Source organism: Otolemur garnettii, unplaced genomic scaffold, assembly GCF_000181295.1.
Source record: "Otolemur garnettii isolate 467f Iridium unplaced genomic scaffold, OtoGar3 scaffold00035, whole genome shotgun sequence".
NCBI classification, from domain to species: Eukaryota; Metazoa; Chordata; class Mammalia; order Primates; family Galagidae; genus Otolemur; species Otolemur garnettii.
This window is the reverse complement of record NW_003852430.1, coordinates 12244993-12266244: the sequence shown is the minus strand read 5'-3', so window position 1 is coordinate 12266244 and position 21252 is coordinate 12244993. Positions and strand designations below refer to the sequence as shown.

The 21252-nt window shown below is 38.8% G+C and overlaps 1 protein-coding gene across 2 annotated transcripts in view; it reads right to left on the bottom strand.

Moving 5' to 3' along the window:
- ADGRB3 (adhesion G protein-coupled receptor B3) overlaps positions 1-20875 on the bottom strand; it is a 734763-nt gene extending 713888 nt beyond the window's left edge. Inside the window, exons 1-3 of one of the 2 annotated variants that reach the window (XM_003789674.1) lie at positions 20622-20875; positions 19071-19237; positions 17167-17938 (exon numbers count right to left, since the gene is read on the bottom strand). In XM_003789674.1, the coding sequence (XP_003789722.1) occupies positions 17167-17923 (757 nt within the window). In that variant the 5' untranslated portion in view covers positions 17924-17938; positions 19071-19237; positions 20622-20875. The remainder of the gene's footprint in view (positions 1-17166; positions 17939-19070; positions 19238-20621) is intronic. The other variant, XM_003789673.2, reaches the window with a different exon arrangement.
- Between the last annotated feature and the right edge of the window lie 377 nt (positions 20876-21252).

Genomic DNA, 21252 nt, shown 5'->3' with positions numbered 1-21252 from the left:
CAACAAAAAAGACTAAATTTCTCAGTGTCTCAAAAAAAGAAATGTTGTTCTATGCTCACATTTGCAGCCATCACAGACAGACAAGGGCTTAGAGTAGGGATGGCTGTCCCTTTAGCCACTCAGTACTTAGCTGGCAGAGGAGGCCCTTCTCTTTAGGGAGAGGTATCCCTGCCAGAAATCAACAGACCTTCACGGTTTGACTCTTGTGATGAAATGTCTCAGCTGAATAGTGTTCCCTGTAGCTTTTGCCTACAACTTATTGGCTGGCCCCAGTCACATGACCCCACAGAACCATTATCACACCAGGAACAAAACCAGGATGGCAGAAGTCTAGAACTATTTAGTAAAGGGCTAGTTAGTGATACCTCACTTATTCACTTGTATCTGTGGAATGTCCACGCTAATAAAATTTTTGTCATTGTTTTAATAAGATGTATTCAGTCATGGATATCCATTAGGTGTGAACAATCAAAACAAAGTGCTTTTCATTGCTCTAACAATTTTAATTTATTTCAAGAAACTTGATAGTCTGTAATGGAACTATTTGAGGATTAACAACAAAGAAGAGGGTCAAAATGAATATCACCCAAAGGCATTTATTTACAAAGATTTAAAATTAGAGCTTCTGAATATCTATCAATTAACATTAAAGCTTTAAAAAATTCTAAACAAACATTTATATTCATATAGGTAAAAGTAGCGTGTGAACAAAATATATGCCTGTGATAAGTTAATTTGCAGAAGGTCTTTGTAGGATGGAAGAGGTTCAGAATACAGATGCCTGGAGAGAAAGATGGAGGATACAGTGTCTACCCTGGTGTCCCACACAGAGCCTCGGGACAAGGGCTCCAGACAGATTCTGAAGGAAGTGTTTACATCACAAGCACAAGAGGTAGGTCATGTGCAGGTCCTTTTTTTAAAATTTTTTTAAAAGATCCAACATACATCATTTTATTTTTTTTAATTTTATAATTTTGTTTTTACTTTTTAAAATTTTGTATTAAATCATAACTGTGTACATTAATGCATTTATGTGGTACAATGTACTGATTTTATATAAAATTTAGAATGCTTACATCAAACAGGATAACATAGTCTTCACCTCACTTAATTATTGTATTAAGACATTTGTACTCTACTCTTGATAGATTTGACCCTTGCAATATATACCATGGGTGAGGTCCCACCAATTACCCTTCCTACCTCCACCTACTCTCTTTCCCTCCCCCCTCCTCTTCACTCTTTCATCCTGGACTATAGTTGTGTTTTATCTTTCATATGAAAGTGTGGGTGATTATATATTGGTTTCATAACTAAGCACACTGGATACTTTTTCTTCCATTCTTGAGATAGTTGACTAAGAAGAATATGTTCCAGCTCCACCCATGTAAACATGAAAGAGGTAAAATCTCCATCTTTTTTAAGGCTGCATAATATTTGGCATACATATACCACAATTTGTTAATCTATTCATGGGTCATATATACCCAGAAGACCAAAAATCACTTTAGAACAAAGATATTTGCACCAGAATGTTTATTGCAGCCCAGTTCATAATTGCCAACTCCTGTGTAGGTCTTTTATTTGACAAGTGCGACACAGGCTGGAGAAGTGGGGAGTCTCACCACTGGCCTAAACAAAGCACAGCTTGTGACACTAAGGTATCTGCCAAATAAAAGGAGAGACACTCAGGCCTGGTAGGACATTGCAAATGCCTGTGAGATGGGAGGACTGACCTGGTAACAGGAGTGACAGACAGAGAATGCTCATGGCACACTCCCCAGGATACATCAGCGGTGCTCCAGGGGGAGCTGAGGGCTTACGTGAGGGAATGGGAGTTAAACTCAGGCAAACTTGTTTATTGGATTGGATGGGGAAGTGCATGGTAAGGAGAAAAATGAGGCACAGATACAAGGGCCATAAGATCCTGGGCAAATTACAAATTTTGTTTGGAACAAAACATAGTGGAAACAAAATGACCATCTTTACACATTACCAGTGAGCACTGAAAACTTTTGTTTCTCAGAAGAAGGAAGTTTATAACATTTATTTTTTTCACATGTGGCTTCATATAGAAACTCTAAGATTTATAATCCTGCACTGTTCTTTCAAGCAGAGTTGCCCCTGGTACCAAGATAAAAAGAAAGGAGAGACTATTTATTAGTCAGAGTGCCTAGAACCCTGCTTCAACCAAAGCAGCGCTGTTTTAAAAGATCTGTTAGATACTGGCTCTTGTTAGAAAAAAGGATTCCACAGCTAAGGGGAAAATGAGTTGTGTATATTCATATCTTACTATTTACTTGTGTCTTTTGCCTAACTCAGTTCTTACTACCAAGTGGATCAACTTCTGTCTACTCTGACTCCAACCTCCCATGCTTCATTTTTGTGGTTTCTGTGGTTTCAGGAAACAGAAGCCAGAGGCAAGCACTTGTAATATTTATCATGCCCAGAACTCATTTATGGCTTTTACTTCCACCAAAATATGGTCATCAGAACGTCCAGGGGAAACCACTTAACAGGATGAAGGCAGACATTTTTAAGAGAGTGGGTTTTTAATACGGTACAAGGGGAAGTATTCAAATGTTCTGTTCGGTCTGGATGGAGTTAGGGTGCTCCATGGCTATTTACTTCATCATATTTGAAAGTAAAGCTTACTGAAAAATAAAAAGGCCATTGTCATTGGCTAATTTCTCAGGCAGCACTTAAAATAATACACACCGTCTACCCTTTATGTTACAAATACTAAGTCCAGCCAAAAAGGAGCTGACCACATGCTGACGTATCTGTAAAGGAAGCTGACCTCTCTTAGAAGCCAAAATATACTAAAATTCCTCAGTTGACGGTGCAGAGGCTGTCTTTGAAAGTTTGCCATCTTTATTCATAAAGATTATATAAAGCAAAAATATTTTTGTCTTCCCAAGGCATCCTCTTTTCCACATTACATGATTATGCGTATTAAACATATGAAGAACTATTTCCCAAACCATCGGCTATACATTACATATTTGTTATGTGTTACCTACTCAAAAACTCATAAAACTCTGCTTCAAGAAAAGTCCGGCTTGCTTTTCTTTCTGTGTTCTGTTTTGGGGTTTGTTCGGGGTTTTTTGCAGTTACTTCTTTTCCCCTCGGGTTCTTTTCTTGATGTGAAAAGGCAGCAAATGGATAAACAAAGAGAAAAAGCAAAAAGCAGTAATTTTCTTTATGGAGCTGTACAGGAAAACATAGAGGCCTGAATTCCTTCTTGGAATAAAACAAAGAAGAAATAAAACATGTATGTGTTCATGTTTTGTTTTGGCTTTGCTTTGAGAAAGATAGTGAGAAATCAACATCAACAGGCTAAATAAAAATTGGATAGCAACTCCAATTCCCTTTTCATTCAATCTTTCCATGATATAAAATTAGAACAAAATCTGTCAGGAATTTTTATGTTTTGAAGCTTTTTGTTTTTGCCTGTCAACTCCCTCAAATCTCTTTAAATGTCCAGGGCAGTATGAATATTCCAGTGTTACATAAACACTGAAAAAAATTATATTTAAAATTATATATATATATGAGAATGTATATGTATTACCTAATGTCGCGAACCAGCCACGACACACAGTGGGTTTAATTCTTAGTGGCCTGATGGTGTGAGGAGACCAAAGAAAATTATTAGTAGGAGTTATAGAATATTAATATAGAGAAATAATACACAAAGAGATAGTTTTAAGAGCAGTGTTACAGTCACAAATCTCATGAAAGCAAGGCAGCCTCACCAAGGTTCCTGCTGCTCTCCTTCCGACTAACTAAACTCTACAGCTGATTATGTTAATTGCAAGGATTTACTTACTACTTTTTACTGCTTCAAAGTATACTGGTCTTAATGTAAACAAAGGATTAGGTAGCCAATCGGAGGCCGACCCAAGGACCCAATCCTAGCTGACCCACAGTCACACACCACAGCTGTGATGTTTTAATACTCTGACAGCCCTGTGTCCAAACAGATAGACTCCTTTGGCCCCATCAAAGTGACAGAAGGAAGGAGATCCTTCTTCTCCTTATCTGGTCTGGGGCAAGTCTTCCTGATTTGGGCAAATTTTAAAGAATTTACATTCTTAACTTCCAAAAACCACCCCCTCGGAGCACACAGCCCTGCCCTGGCAGAAAGCAGCTTCAAGGCCTCCAGCCCCTGCTGCACCGCAGCTGCAGGGAGGGGGAGTATATAACACATCAGGCTGTAGAAATGTTAAAATGACAGCAGCTTGCACTTTGTGCTCAGTGCCAGGAAAATCAGCCCGAATCAAAGTCCCCATAACTGTCTCCCTTTGTCTAGGCTCTGTTCCCTATCCCTAATAATATTTTCAATCTACTAATAATTAATAATTGAGTACTAGCTTCAAACTCATAAAATCAATATTACCAGCAACACAAGCACATCAAGATATGACTCCTCCTTAATCTTCCTACATACCTCCTTCAATGTAATTAAAAATAGACCAGACAATCAACAAACCAACAGGTAAAAATGGACAAACACTCTGAGGACCTAACCTCCAAGCAGATATTAATATCAACACATATTGGTACCTAAATTTTCATAACTTCTTTAAGTTAATTTCTCTGTTCACCTGGGATGCTTGATAGTCAATATGCAAAAGGGCTAATGATAAGTAGACCTTTAGCCCATTAAATGGAAGAACTGAAATTTGACAGATGATGTTGAATCAATGTCAGACGCAGTCAGAAATCACCTCATTACCACAACCGCACACTCCTGTGTTAGGTCCAAGGAGAAACAGATGATATCCTCGATTAGGTAACTCAGGAAGGAAGTCAGGTAAGGACAGTGCTTGGAGAAACCAAGGGAAGAGTTCAGTTCCCAGGGCCAGGAACGGCAGGAAGCCTTCACCACCTTAGGTTTCTCAGGGATTAAAGAGAGGAGTGGTTCCCAGAGTTGCAAAGAGGAAAGGCTCCTCACAGAAGCTGTAACCTTCAAGGTAGACCAGCAGCCAACCTCCAGCAATGCCAAAGGAAGGGGCCCAGAGGAAGAGACAGCTGACCTTGCTCTTATCTCACCCTCAGTGGTACTTCTCAATGTGCCGTAAGGTAAACAAAAAAAAAAAAAGAAGATGTTATTTCTCCACAACACAGATTTTCCCAGAAAATGATAAAAAAGTAAAAATACAAATAGACAATCTTAGTAGCTCTAGACAGACTATGAACTTGAAATACACGCTCTTTAAACTCAATAAGTTTAGACCTAAAATCAATAGGTTTTTTTTGAGACCTATATTACCTTTGTTTAAAAAAAATATATGCCAAATAGAACAAAAATCTAATGAATTTGCAGACACTAGTCGGCATCATACAGTGTGGCAAATATATTCTAACTATTGTCCTCCCTAGATACAAGATTTGTGTTTGTTTGTTTTTAATGATTAGATCAAAAAGTGCTGTCCTAAATGACTATGTCTCTCTTGGGTTATAGAGATTTTACTGAATATAAATTCCAAAAAGAGTTAGGTTCAGCTTAGATAATATTCTTATTATATATTTGCAAATTCATGTCCCACTGATCAGAGAAGATCTGGCCTAGATAATGCTGAAAGTACCTTATAAGTCTGAGAATTTGTGTCCCAGATTTAAGGGATCTAGAAACAGAGAGGACTGAGCAAACCAATAGCTATGAAATTGTTTGTCTTTTTATTTGAACTTTCTTATCATTTTATTTGAAATTAATAGTTTTTAGACTATTGTGCATAAACAAGACATGTCAATGAAGCAAACAGTATGTGTCCAACACAGTTACTGCCCACACAAAACGGTATGTACAGGGCAGCGCCTGTGCTCAGTGGGTAGAGCATCGGCCACATACACCAAGGCTGGCAGGTTCTAACCCGGCCTGGGCCTGCTAAAAAACAATGACAACTACAACAACATCCGCAAAAAAAAAAAAAAAAGTAGTAGCTGGGTTTTGTGGCGGGTGCCTGTAGTCCCAGCTACTTGGAAGGGTTGAGGCAAGAAAATTTTTTCAGCCCAAGAATTTGAGGTTGCTGTGAGCTATGACACCACAGCACTCTACCCAAGGTGACAGCTTGAGACTCTGTGTCAGAAAAAAAAAGTATCTACAAAAGAGCTTTGTAAACTAGAAAGCATTTCCTGAATGTTATGTTTTATTATTTTTTTAATGCATGAACTGATTATTAAAAGCTTTACTTCTTTATTTTCTAGGGGAGATCTATAAAAATTTTCTTTAAAACTGTGCTTCATGGCTCAGTGCCTATAGCTCAGTGGCTAGAGCGCCAGCCGCATACACCAGAGCTGGCGGGTTCAAATCCAGCCTGGGCCTGCCAAACAACAATGACAGCTGCAACCAAAAAATAGCCAGGCGTTGTGGCAAGAGTCTATAGTCCCAGCTACTTGGAGGCTGAGGCAAGAGAATCGTTTAAACCCAAGAGTTTGAGGTTGCTGTGAGCTGTGACGTCACAGCACTCTACCCAAGGTGATAGCTTGAGCTTCTGTCTCAAAAATAACTACATAAAATAAAACTGTGCTTCATTACAGAAGAAGTTATTACTGTTTCGGTCTAGAAACGTATAATTTTTTTAAATTTTATTATAATTTTTAAAAGCATCTTATTTTAAGTGGAGAAATACAGTGGAAACGTCATAACATGAATGCTGTGGTGTTACCCCGAATGAATTACCCAGGAAAGCAAATGTTTCTGTGACATTTCTATCACCTTAACATATCTATTGTTAAAAAGTAAATTCACCTAAATAGACTTCTCGGGTTGACTCCACAATTTTCATAATGCTTTCTACCATGTCTAAGTGCATTTAAGTTACATTATACATTTTGTAATCTGGTTCCATCAAGGTCAATGTTTTTCCCATACCCACATTTGTTCTATTTTCCAAAACAACTCTCAATCCCAAAGAAATTTGTTATCTAGAAAAAATAATTTGAGGATATAGTATCCCTAATCAGTTTAGCCAGTAATTTATTTCATTTAATATGGTAGAAACCAAACAGTAACCATTTTACCTTCGTATTTTATGACATGTTCCAGGCATAATGAATATGTGGCAGGGTCAGTTATAGGGAAATGTACATCAGAAAACATTGAATTTAAGACAAGACTCATTCACTCAACTCACTGTGAGGTAATCAGCTGCAAACTCAAGGGTTTACTATGTAATTTTACTGCGTTTTCTGGTTAAACTAGGACTATATTATTAACCTTTAACAACCACATATCTGGATCACTCTCTGCAAATGAGAAAAATATCTGGAAGATAGTTAAAACACAACAGAACATATAGAAGTTAGCATTTTATGGAGAGTCACTGATGGCAATTTGCAATTTTACTTTAGGAAAATATCTACATCTTCAAATAATTACTAGCAAAATGAGGTTTTTTCAATACATAAATACATAAGCTTTTGGGAGGATTTAGTGGACTTGTTGGTCTATAATAAGTGATCACAATTCAGGGAAAGAAATCCTAGCAAAGTCACACTTTATTCCAAATGATTTAATATAAGCTAATATTTCCAGATCATTTCTTTTCAAAATAGATCTCAATAGATAAACTTTATTTTGCATAATGCAGCAAAGAATAAAACAGTTGGAGACTATTTAACTTAAATAGCTTTTCTGCCTATCAGCAATGACATCCAAAGGGCAGCTTTCCAGGCCTGGGATGACTCACACACCAATAATTTGACCTATTTGATGTATTATTAGTTATGCCTCCATCAACACAAAGGTGTTGAGATGCTACTTTTTATTATTTAATACAAAAATAGACACATTCAGGAGGCTTAATGATCCTTTGTTAAATGCTCTAAATTCTCAAACCAGTTCAAGTGGTTAATTGACACTGCATCACTATTCATTATATATTTCCCATGGTTTATAGCAGTCAGCCAAAGAATAAAAATAAAAACAAAATTTTAAAAACTGTATTGATCTCAAAAGAATATTTTAAGACTGGGCATGGTGACTCACACCTGTAATCTTAGCACTCTGGGAGGTTGAGGTAGGAGGATCACTGAAGGTCAGGAGTTTGAGAACAGCTTGAGTAAGAGCAAAACCCCACTTGTACAAAAAAATAGAAAAATTAGCTGGGCACAGTGGTATGCACCTGTAGTCCCAGCTACTTGGGAGGCTGAGGCAGAAGAATGGCTTGAACCCAGAAGTATGAGGACACAGTAAGTTATGATCACACCACCACACTCCATCCCCGGGAACAGAGCAAGAGGTTCCAAAAAAAAAAAATTATTTTATATTAGTGTAAAATAATACAATGGAAAAGATTGGCAAATCAACTAGATACACTAACTACCATGTAATGAGGTTATATAAAAGAAATGTAGAAAATTTAGAACAATCAATATGTTATAACTATAAAGAATATAGACAAATAAAATCCTATTTCACAAAGAAATACTATCAGCAGTTTCATACTTAGGGGAAAAGGCCCTGGTCAAAATTAATTTCACCTATAATGCATAGGTTATAAAAGAATTCCATGCTAAGTGTATGCATCATGAATTCTCCTATTGAGAAGCCACTACTACCTTCTGCGTCAAACAGCTTCACTAATAACATTCTTTTTCAATTTTGCTTCATTTAATTCATATTTTCATCCATAGTTACATAGAAATGGAAATCCTTCTTAAAATGTCCAAAACAAATTCTCTTCTCTGGTAATCAGGTTTATACTCATTAAGAAAGGATTCAGTGCACAAAACATCAGGGAAAAGTACTTAGTAGACTCCCAGTCACTAAAACAAATGCTTTTATAAAAATGAATACACCAATGAAAGGATGTTTTTAAGCCAATGGTACCATTGCTCTTCTTCCCACAACACACACACGTACACACACACGTACAATTAAAGCAAAGTTGAAACAGCTCCCTAAACTTTGCAGACCCACTAACTGCCATGTGCATCATATGGTTACTCAAGCCACTTCTTCTCTTTGCTTTCCCATGCCCCAGACCAAAACAAAAACATGTTAAAAAATAAATAAAATAGATTTCAGTCCTATATATGGAAGATTTATTAAATTTTTCCCTCACCCCCCACCCTCAAATCTCCCAAAGCCAACAACAAATGTCTGAGCACTGTGTAAATTTAGTTTTTCATTTTTAACGTTAACTTTTTCTAACCTGGACATTCATCATGTCTGGGTTATTTGACTGTGTTTAAAGTATAAAAATTATAATTTTAAACATTCCTGGACACAATTTTATAAGCATATAGGAAGGTCTGAATCTCATATGAAAAAAATGAGCTTTAATCAGGAATTGCTTTGGTCCACCAAAGATTAAAAGAAGGGACTTAAGGGCAAAAATAAGGCAGTGTAATTTTTCCAGGGTCTACTATAACTTGAGCAGTGTGCTGAGTGTTTTACCTGTTCTATCTCATTTAACATAACAATCCATCATGGTAGGTAGTATGCCCATTTTATTTTATTTTATTTTTCGAGACAGAGCCTCAAGCTATCCCCCTGGGTAGAATGCGGTGGCTTCACAGCTCACAGCAACCTCCAACTCCTGGGCCAAGCAAGTCTCTTGCCTCAGCCTCCCAAGTAGCTGGGACCACAGGCGCCCGCCACAATGCCTGGCTATTTTTTGGTTGCAGCCATCATCATTGTTTGGTGGGTCCAGGCTGGATTCGAACCCGCCACCTTAGGTGTATGTGGCTGGCACCTTAGCCACTTGAGCCACAGGCACCAAGCCCATACACCCATTTTATTAATGAGTCAAGCTTAGTCACTTCTCACAGGTGCTGCCAAGTGGCTGAGTCATCTTAGGAAGTAGCTGTCTTACACCAAATCATTCTTTTCATTTCAATGAAGGGACACATGCAGAAAAATTTAACAGCTCTCTGATTTCTTATTGGTTAACTGTATCTGGAAGAAATTTCCACAAGTCTGATGGGAACTAAAATATTCTGAGTCATTAATTGTATTCGTTTTTTTCTTACATGATGTCATTTCCTATATTCCCAGAGAAGTAAGCATTCTAAACTAATCTGAGAGGAAGACTGTCACTGGGTGATGTTTAATTCTAGATATAATATGGAAGAGCAGATTAAAATGTAGTTCTCTCTTGTGCATGATCATAAAACCCAGCACATCCTTTCCTTAAAAAATAAGAAAAGTCCCTTTTATTTTTGTTGTTGTTTCAATTGCCATGAAAGTTTTCTTGGTAAAATCTTTCCCCAGGCCAATATCCTCAGGGAGTATTTCCCCTCATTTTTCTCTACGATTTTTATCATTTCATGTCTTAGATTTAAATCTTTTATCCAATTTGAATCAATTTTTGTAAATGGTGAAAGGTGTGGATCCAATTTCGGTCTTTTATATGTGGTCATCCAGTTCTCCCAGCACCATTTATTGAATAGGGATTCTTTCCTCCAGTGTATGCTTTTGTTTGGTCTATCAGAGATCACACGGCTGTAAGAGAGTCATCTCTTCTTCCTTTCATCTCTTGGTTTCTTATTCAGTTCCATATGTCTATATCTCTATTTTTGTGACAATACCATGCTGTTTTGATCATAGTAGACTTGTAATATAGCCTAAAGTCTGGTAGAGTGATGCCTCTCCCTTTGTTTTTATCACTAAACATTGCCTGGCTATACAAGGTTTTTTCTGGTTCCACATACAAAAAGAGAACTACTTTTTTCCAGTTGTTCAAAGTATGATGTTGGTATACTGAAAAGCTTCTGCACAACTAAGGACACAACAATCAAAGCAAATAGACAACCCTCAGAATGTGAAAAGATATTCACATGTTACAAATTTAAAAAAGGTTTGATAATTAGCATCTACAGAGAACTCAAATTAATCAACTAAAAAGAGAATAAACATTCCTATCTATCACTGGGCAAGAGACATGAATAGAACCTTTTCTGAGGATGACAGACAAATAGCTAACAAATATATGAAGAAATGCTCATTGTCCTTAATCATCACAGAAATGCAAATCAAAATCATCCTGAGACATCACCTAACTCCAGTAAGATTAGCCCATGTTATGAAGTCCCAAAGTTGCAGATGCTGGTGCAGATACAGAGAGAGGAGAACACTTTTACGCTACTGGTGGAACTGCAAACTAATATAGCCTCTTTGGAAAGAAGTATGGAAAATCCTCAAAGAACTCAAATTAGATCTCCCATTTCACCCCCACAATGCCACCACTAGGCATCTACCTAGAAGAAAAAAATCATTTTATCATAAAGACATGTGTACTAGATTGTTTATCACAGCTCAGTTTATAACTGCTAAGATGTGGAAACAATCTAAATGCCCGTCAGCTCAGGAATGGATTAACAAGGTGTGGTATATGTATAACATGGAATACTATTCAGTCATAAAAAAGATGGTGACTTAACATCTTTTGTATTAACATGGATGGATTTGAAACACATTCTTCTCAGTAAAGTAACACAATAATGGAAAAACACGTATCCAGTGTATTCAGTACTAATATGAAGCCAGCAGATGATCTAATTCCTACCCACATACGAGAAAACCTCATTTTAATTCAAGTTTGGGGGAGGGGGAATGAGGGAAGGGAGAATGAGTTGGGGTTTGGGGTGCACCAATGAGCACAATGGAGGAGTGTATAGCACACTTTGTGGGTGCAGGATATAACTACAAGAGGGATTCTACCTAACGAATTCAAAAATTGTGACCTGGTTGTACCCTCACATTACCCTGAAATTAAAAAAATTTTAAAGAAATAAAATATTCAAAAAAAAAGAGAGAAAAGCTTATTCTTTAAGTAACACTGAGTTCTGACCCAAAATCCAGACTGATTATATAAAGAGAACTATGTTTTATAAAAATGCAGCAATCTGGAAAAAAATCAATTTAACAAAATTGCTTCTATTATGAAATAAAGTAAATAAAAATATACACGAAGCTGGATTCTTAGTTAAGTAAAATTGCTACCCTGATCTAAAAACTAACTTGCAGTCCCTTTAACTACAACTGTCAAAAATGGCACATGTGCAAGTCTGAATTCCATGTGCCCAAAAACCTCACTTAAATTTTCATGTACTGCCTAATATGCTTCATGTATTGCCTACTGAAAATGTTATAACATAATAGTGTTTTCTTTTAAGTGCTGGGTATATGAGCCACTTCCTAAATGGTCTAGCAAAATTCTATGATGACAAAAGGAGTTAAGTATGGCATTTTCCTTGACCAGGTCAACAATTTTAATTCCATCACTAATATATGTGTAGATCATAATCACACGTGAGTAACCAAAGCACTAAGGAGACATACAAAATGCTCTTCACTTGTCTGCTTTCTGGGAAAGTTTGTCTTCAAACTGTGGAAATGATGATTTGAGTAATGTCATTGCTATACACTTAATGTTAGGGTCAGAGAGAGTAAGGTAGAGAAAGAAATGCAGACAGGTAAACAAACAGAAATTGGTAAATTTTCTTACATTTTTTTCTTAGATGGCCACACACAGCATGTCATATTTATCATTGATATTTTAAGATAAATACACATAAAATCAATCCTATTGGTCAATAATTCCATTCTTCTTTTTTTTAACCGTTATTAAACACACCTTGGAAATCAGGAATTAATATCAATAATGTGTTATAGAAATTGGAAGTGATAGAAATGGTAGCCATCTTCTCCTAAAAAGGAAGTAAAGGTGGTTGCTCTTTCCCAAAGTGATATATTTTTGTGCTTTCAGTGGTCATCAATTTACTGCTGTCTTTCCTATGGAGATATCTTTGTTTATTTAAACATTCATTACAACCTATATTTATCAAAACCCTGTTTAGACTGTGCTAGACGATGGAAAAACCCAGTTTTTTTTTTTTTCCTTTTTAACTTGAAGAACTCAACGTCTGGTGGAGTGAGATGGAACTATAAATGGAGAAAATCCAACCGCAATATCATAAGTGCTTAGGACAGATGAATAGATGATGGGCGTGCGAAAGGCTATGGGATCCAGCTAAGGGGCAGAGCACACCAACCATCATGCTCTGTTTTTTCCAGGAACAACAGATTCAATAACTCCACTTTCTGGTGAACTGTATGGAATCATGGCCGTCATTCACAAACGAGGTCAGATCAAAGGATCAGAAAGACACACGTGGAAGGCAAGACAGTCCAAAAAACAACAGGAGGGAAACAGAGCAAAGTAGGGAAAAATGAGGACGATTATATCGATAGAGACACCAATTTCTCTAGATTGCAAATATGTGCCTAAACTGCAACTACACAAAGACTTTGGTGAAAGTTTACCCAAGCACATAAGGAGACTTTCCTGGGGTGGTAGAATACCAAGGATTAGGCAGAGTGGAAAGACAAATGAGTGTGTGTGTTCAGATTTCCTGGAATCTATACAGGGATCCCAATTTCCTTTCACATAATTAGAGCCATTGATGTTGGTGGGAAACAAAGATTCCATTAAGGCTTATTACGTGATTCAGGATTTAGAGATCCTGGTGTGGAAATTTTTCGGCCCACACTGTTTTAATTATCTATTTTCAGTGAAATGGCAAGAAATAAAATCTGATGCCGCATTTTATATCTTAGCAATATAGTCCAGAATTCTGTTCAGTAAAAGGAATTCTATAAAGCCGAGTAAAGACCTCAGGGGGACTAAAGATGACTCGGTGAATAAATGCCAGTCTTTCCCCAGATTGTATCTGAAAACCTGGCAAATAGCAAAGTTATTTGAGTTTCCTTTAAAAACACATTTAGATCCATTATCTGTTGACAGGCTTAAAGAAAAGGGGGGGGGGGCTGAAATAAGATGTTATTTTTTTTGATTTTGTTGATTTACTTGGCTCTCACAATCTCACATAATCACACGCTACCCATGCCAAAATGATCTTAAATAAGAAAATTCTTAAATGTACTAAAATATAACACTTGCAGTATCAATCAAGTAAATTACCTAGAAGATAATAAATTACTTAATGATAATTCACTTACATATTCAAGATGACATAATTGTTAATGGCATTAAAAACAGTAAAAGTTTTCTTCTTGCTGTTTTCTGGCTATGAAATTTTCAGGATGTCAATGTATTATTGAAGAATATTCCAGGAATTAATGTTGTATAAACAGTCCTGACAGTCTGGTTCCTCCACACTAACTAAATGCGATTTTGTTTCCCAGGGACACATTCACAATATTCAACATTTGTTACATCTTTGCCATCATCCTCAGTATCACACAACAATCTACAATTGCGTGGACTAACTTTGAAGACTCTTTTGTCAAATTCGTGCCACTTCTATGATGTAATACACGTGGAAACTATTTCTACTCCAGAGTCCTCCCCTCTACAGAAAGAAGGCCTTCTGACTCACCACCACAGTGAATAAAACGAAAGCCAAAGACTGTGGACAGTGTCCTTGTATTTATTCCTTCGACGGCTTACCATAGAAAACAGAAATCATCACATAAGATAAAATATAAGTAGAGTCTTCTAAATCTCACTTGAAAAGCTGAAACTACATTGTATTATGTAAACTGACACATCAGAATAGAATTAGATCTGGGTAGCAGAATGACATGGAATTATTAACCTGAAGCCCTAAGAATATCATTATGTGGTAGTTGATTTGAAATGGTATTAAAGAATTCTTTCATATTAGTTGATATGTCATCCCTATCAAATATTTAAGATGTAATATACTTTGCATGAATGTGACTAAATTAAGAAGATCTTCACATTTCTTTCCTACAATGCAGCCCAGCCAAAACGGGATTCCTGGAATGAGGTAAGGAGTGCTGCGTGCATTTTCTGAGAATTACTTACAAATGCACCTGCTACCACTATGTCATCAGGAATTATTTATCCTTAACTCTCTGACTGGGAGAACCTAAGCAGTGAAAGTGCACAATTCAGAATACAGACAATATGGGCCGTGCAATTTTACTGGTCGAGCACATGTTGTCCTTCTATCATACAAACTTTTCTTTGTCCAGCTCTATTAACCTCATGATAATTGTAATCATTAATTTGTCTGGGGAAATATTGCATTCTCATCTTGCCAGGGAAGTAGAGACAAGAAACATACATTCTCTCACGTGGTTTCTACACCTTATGTCTGAAATCGCTTTTATTCATTTACAAACAGCAGTCAGCTCGCACAGTCTCTACAAATCCCAGCATCCTCTTACCCCAACATCTCATGATCACGATTAACAAAGTCTGTGAAAATCATGCTTCCTGTACACACAGCCACTTGGTTTTTGTCACTTGCTACCTTTTATATAAACGGGCTATGAAACTGAATTCCCTCTCCATGGCCATCAGGAGAAATCTGATGGCAGAATTGTAACCATTGAATAAACAGATTTTCTCAATTTTATTCAGACAACAAATAAACCAAAGAAACAAAAACTAGTTTCTGATGTTAACTGTTTGATCAGCCGGCTTGTAACATCCCTTTTTTGTGTTTACTGTGGCTTCCCATTCTAGAGGACACTGATGAGTTTTAAATGGTGTTAAATACCCTCCCTGCAGTGGCAAGGGCTTCTCTGGGATTTTATGCTGCAGAAAAGAACTCCTGTAATTTAAAACCACTTTGTTTTCTTCCTTCCTCACAGCTGTTAGTGAAACACTGACCTGTAGAAATCTTAAAGGTTCTCACCCCTCTCTCATTGCCATTAGTCTGCATTTTTTTTTCCCTAACAGGGCTTTTCCCCTTGTGCCATTGCTCTTCCATAATTCCCATCTCTTAAATTGCAGCCAGCAGAGAAAAAGCATTAAGCTAGCTAGTCTCTTCTCCATCCCTCGCCTCCCTTACAAAGCCTTGGCTACACTCAAAGAAAATTCTCCAACAACGTGTCAATTTTATATTGGTCACAAAGACAACTTCTGTTGGGGGAGGGAAGGAAAGAGGGACTGGAGCTTGGCTGTCCCTTTCCTCAGACAGGGATCTTTGTGGCAATCAGAAAACATTTCCTGCATAAGAAATCAACACACTCTCTGGCTGCAGGGCTGGGGAGGAAGAACGAATTTGTATCAGCTCTGTCCTCAAAGAAATGGAACACATCCATTAACCTTCCAAATAGGAAAGTCATTTTCTCCTAATATGTTATCCTTTCTTGCATTATTAAACATAATCCACAATCTCAAATCTTTCAGTAGCTCCCCGACTGGGGACAGGGTGAAAGCTACAATCTCTCCTGCACTTTCTTGTCTCTCTGCATTTCTCTTGCACTGCTTTTTATGTGTGTGTGATTTTTTTTAGGGGGGGAGGAGGGAGCCACCCAGCTTATCTCTGAGATTCTGAGACATTCCATCTCTCTTCATGTACATCAACCAGGGCTCAAAATGATAAGGACAAACATTCACTTGCAGAAGGTAGCTAGGGTCTTAATTTCACTGCCTCTCCTCCCCCACAGAACCCCTTCCCCTTCCCCGCCCCCCACCCCCGCCAGCCCACAGGTGTCTTCACTACCAGAAGAAATGAAGAGTTTGAACTTCTAGTGGGTTTTCTCTTGACCCATGTAAGAAAAAGCACGTGGGATTTCTGAGTCAAGCACCTCAAACAAAATTCCCGGCCTGCAGAAACAGGGAAGCTCCCCAGTCTTCATGGGTCAGGCACTGGCTTGTGCCCGACACGCATGCTGAGTTAGCAGCACCTTTTAATCATGTTGCCCCAAGTTCAAATCTGGAAAAGGGTGGAGAGTGGGAGGGCAGGGCGCAAAGGTAGCATAAAAGAGAAGAGGGGAAGGGGACTTTTTACTGGGCTGGAGAAGGGGGAAGTCTACAATTCCATTTCACAGTTCGAATATGTGCATGTAGAGGGGGGGCATTCTCCCCAGGGGCTGCAGCCTGCACAGAACACCTCTTTCCCTCCTAACCAACCTCTGGCTTCAGCTGACTCCATCTTTCTGCATCTCTTTTCTCCTGAACATTCCACCTGTACTTCCAGGGTATACTGCTGAGCTATCCTGTTCTCAAAGTCTCATCTCTAGAATCCTGAAATCTAAAACAATCTGAAGAGACTTTTACCAGTCACAATCACAAATCAAATGAGTCCAACGATGACGGAGTAAAGGAGCAATCATTAGGCTGTGTGTTGAAAGGGCATGTCTTAACCCCATCTTCCAAGTGTCCTCCCTCAGCCCCCACCCTCACAGGCCCCTCGCCTTTGGGCACTTACCTTCTTTGGGTGGTCGCTTGGCCTCCCTGGTGAGATTGCAGACTTGGGTGGTTTGCAGCTCCTGGGTCAGGCAGCCTTCCGTCTGCTCATTCAAGGGCAACACCACGTTATTTAACAAAACCAGTGACTGGTCGTCGATCCCCCACTCTCCCAAATGCTGAGGGCAGGTGCACTTTGTATACATGATCCCACATGATTCTGTTCTCCCATTTTCTGATTTTAAGCAGCTCTCCAGCCAAGTGCATAATACATGGCACCCAAACTGGCTTGGGCTCACCTTGTTCAATACCAAAAACTCAAAAAAAGATTTCTGATCGTCTTCCCCTTTTTTCTGTAATCCTGGGAAATCAGTTGGAAATACCCGACGTATCTGAATAAAATTTTTATCATATTGTAGAAAAACGAAAGCATTCTTGGAATCGCAGAGTTGCATTATAGAATGATTCTTTCTTAAGAGATCCTTTATTTTTTCATGGGAAAAATGATCAAACTGATAAGCCAGGAGGGAAAAGTTAGAGCAGCTAAGGTCCTTTTTGGAAAATTTCAGGTAAATGCTATATTTGGTTGGATCTGGATTTTCCAGCGTCCAAGTGCAATTTGTAAAGTTTTTGGGAAACATTTCACTTACAGAATACGATCCATAAATGACTCCCTTCACCAGAGTTGAACACCAGAAGTCTTGGGCAGCATTAAATCCAAACATAACCAGAAGATAGGTGGAAAATATATAAATCAGCAGGTTACGAACAGCCTTCATCCTATGTCATTTGGCCTGTAAAAATGGTAATGAAAGTAAAATGCAAGTAGGAGTCTACACGCATTGAAAAAAAATAAACTCCTTTCAGTATTACAGCCAGCTGTTTTCAAGATTTCAGTAAAAATCCTTTTTAAAAGAAGGGCAGGTAATTCTTATTTTGTAACACTGGGAAATTATCTGTTGCTGTGTCAACAGCGCCCTCACGTGGCCATCCACAATGGTCAAATTCTCAAAGCAAAATTTAAAAATAACATTTAATAGATTATTAATAGGAATGTCCTAACTTATCTACCAGGATTTCCTCCATGTTCATGATCACGCTATCGGATGAAGACACATAAAATGTTGTATTTAAATATCACAACTTAAATGTAAATTGTTGAAATATTTTTAATCAGTCTTACAACATTCTCTCTCCCTCGGTCCTCTGCCTGCAGTAAACATCATCACAGGAAATCTAATCTGATAATCTGGGAACAGCTGTCATCACGTTATTCCTTTTCTCTTCAATGTGAAAAGTAATCATGATTAGTTATTGCAACAATTTCAAAACCACAAATGATAATTTGTTACAGATGGAACATCATCTCCCAAATGCCCCGACTTGCCTTTGCAGGGGCCACTATGTGAACTGATGAGAAATTCCTGTGCAAAAACAGGAGCTTTCACGTGGGTTAACAGAATTTGAAAACCATCATCTGAGAAAGGGCATAGATGGGTAAATATATAAGGAAGACGTGTGGCTCAACGTCAACACTGAGAACTAGGATTTAAGAAAATCATTTCAATGTGACATGCCCTCTTGGGATGCATAAAGTAGATCACTGTATTAGTATCTGTATCCAAAGGCGATGTCAGTGAAAAATCCCAGAACCGCAGTAATTGAGCTGGCCTCAGTCTTTTAATTTTTTTCTAAATCAAGGCTGTTGTATCTAGAGTTATGGACTGTAATTCAAGCTTTACACAGGGTAGATGAAAGACATTAGCATTTTCTTTTCTAGGAGATTTCAATGATTGAATTGCTCCCTTTCCGACAACTCCAGATCTCCTATTTCCTTTTCTTTTTTTTTTTTTTCCGTTGCCTTTCTTATTTTTTTATTATTTTCCCCTGGCCTTGTATAACAAAGGAGTCCTTGGTTATATTTACCTCTGTAAGTTGTTATCCAAAAATAACTTGAATATTTTTCAGCTTTAACCTTTAAGAAGTTATTTCTTAGAATAAATGACAGTGCTTTTTTTTTGGTTAGCCTCTGAGCTGATAAAAGTGATGCCAAGTTAATGTTAAGTCTTTAGGCTGCAGTCTCTTCCACTGTTCTGTAAGCAGAGACAGACATACAGACACACAGATAGTTAACAGTTTTCATGCCTTTGCCTGGGTTCTCTCTGTACCACAGGATACAACCCTCTTCCTTCCCATTGCATAACACACACCAACGCATGCACGCCAAATCCACTGACCCAAGACCCTGAAGGCAGCCTGCATTTTCCAGATTATAATCCAAACTCTATGTTTAGATACAGGCAAAAACAGCCCCAACTCTAAATCTCTATATAGCATCAGTTTATATTAACACCAGAACTGCTGGGACTACCAAAACACTGTTCTCTGTGTCGAACATACAGCTCAGTGAAGAAGGCATTTTCTTCTTGACAAAATAAAGCCAGTAAGTGCTTAAAGGTTAAAAAACAGGGAAAGTTGTAAAAAAAAATTCTGGAAATAATTTCCTCTTTTTTTTTTTTTCTTTGCTGTAGTACTTTGCAGGCAATGCAGGTCTGCGCAGTGCTCTACAGGATGAAGTGTAGGCGTTGAGAGCCAGTGTGACAGTAAGTGTCTAAATTAGGAATTCCATCCATGAAAGGGGGCTTCGTTTTATAAGCAGGAACTCAAAAGGAGGTCGTATTTCTTTCCCTAACGAAATCCGTACTTTTGCTTCCCTGTATGTGACAGTGCGTGTCTGCAATGCTGTGCTCTACGACCCCAGAGAGCAAACAGCTCGGATTTCACTTCCACGCTTGCCCAGGAGGACCCTGAATATAACGCTCTTTCTTCCTAATCAGTCTCGCTGTACAGAGTCTTGTTTTGTTCTTAAATAATAAAATAAGGAATCGTTAACCCTCCCCCCTTCGGACTGCAGGGCCAGTTCAAACAACTGTTTTCCCCTCTTAGAGAAAGCAGCGAGGTGGGAAGGAGTCCAAGGGCTGGCCATCAAGGTGTCAAGGGTGTTCTATTTATTTATTTATGTATTTGTGTCTTGCTCAGAAACACACCATCATTGAGTTTAGCTATTCTCAAAACTGATTTTCTGGGTGACACTTTAGTTTAGTCGAACATAGACGGCGCCATCACTCCACTGATTTTCTCCCCCAATAGAAAAGCCACTGCCTCCTCTTATATTAACTTCCTTTTAACCTAACATCGTCCCCCCCCCATAAAATTACCCCAATCACACACAACTACCAGGTTTTCTAGAACTCTCTGCTTATTCCTTGCGTCCCAGCACGTCTCTGGAAAACCAGACTTCTGTAACTTTTCAACTGCGGCGTTTAAGTAAATGCAGACAGTTGGATTTGCTCGCAGCCTCCCCATCCGCCAGCAACAGCTTCCCTGTTCCCTGCGCTCCCTTCCAAACGTCAAGCCCACAGCTCCTCGGTGGCAACCCCGGGTGGAGGGAAGGTGACCCCTGGACCCCTCGCTTACCTTCCACTCCGAAAGCTCAGGGAGGCTCTTGCTCTAAGACACCAGCACAGGCACGCGTCCCAGCAACAGTGACGGAGAGACTCCCCTTCGGTCCCAATCACCGTTGCCCATTTTCCCCGGCTCAGCTTCAAAAATCAGGAGTTATTTTTAAAAATGCACACATAGGAGAAGCAAAAGATGGTGGGAAAAAATCAAGGTGGGGGGGGGAGGGAAAAAATGCCACCAGGAGCCCAGAGCCTTGTGCGGTATCCAACAGAAACCCACCTCCGAGCCGAGAGGGGCTGAAAGGCAGCAGCAGCCCCCTGGGAAGGGAGACTCCGCGGAACTCCCCGAAATGTAAGTGGCTTACGAGCGAAGATTCGTTTTCCCCAAATCTGCCCCCCGACAAACCAGTGAGCCAAGAAGCAAAGAAAGCGCTGAGAGGAGAAGTGCCCGGCGGCGGCGGCGGCGGCGGCGGCGGCTACGGCAGATTGGTAGGGGCGGTGGGTTTATTACAGGAGTGTTCGTGGTCGGCTCGGAGGGCTCAAGCTCATGCTTTTTCGTCTTTCCGCTTTTCTCCCTCCTCCTCCTCCTCCTCCCCCCCCGCAGGTACTGACGGACGGACGGCGACTAAGGAGAGGGGGAAAAATCC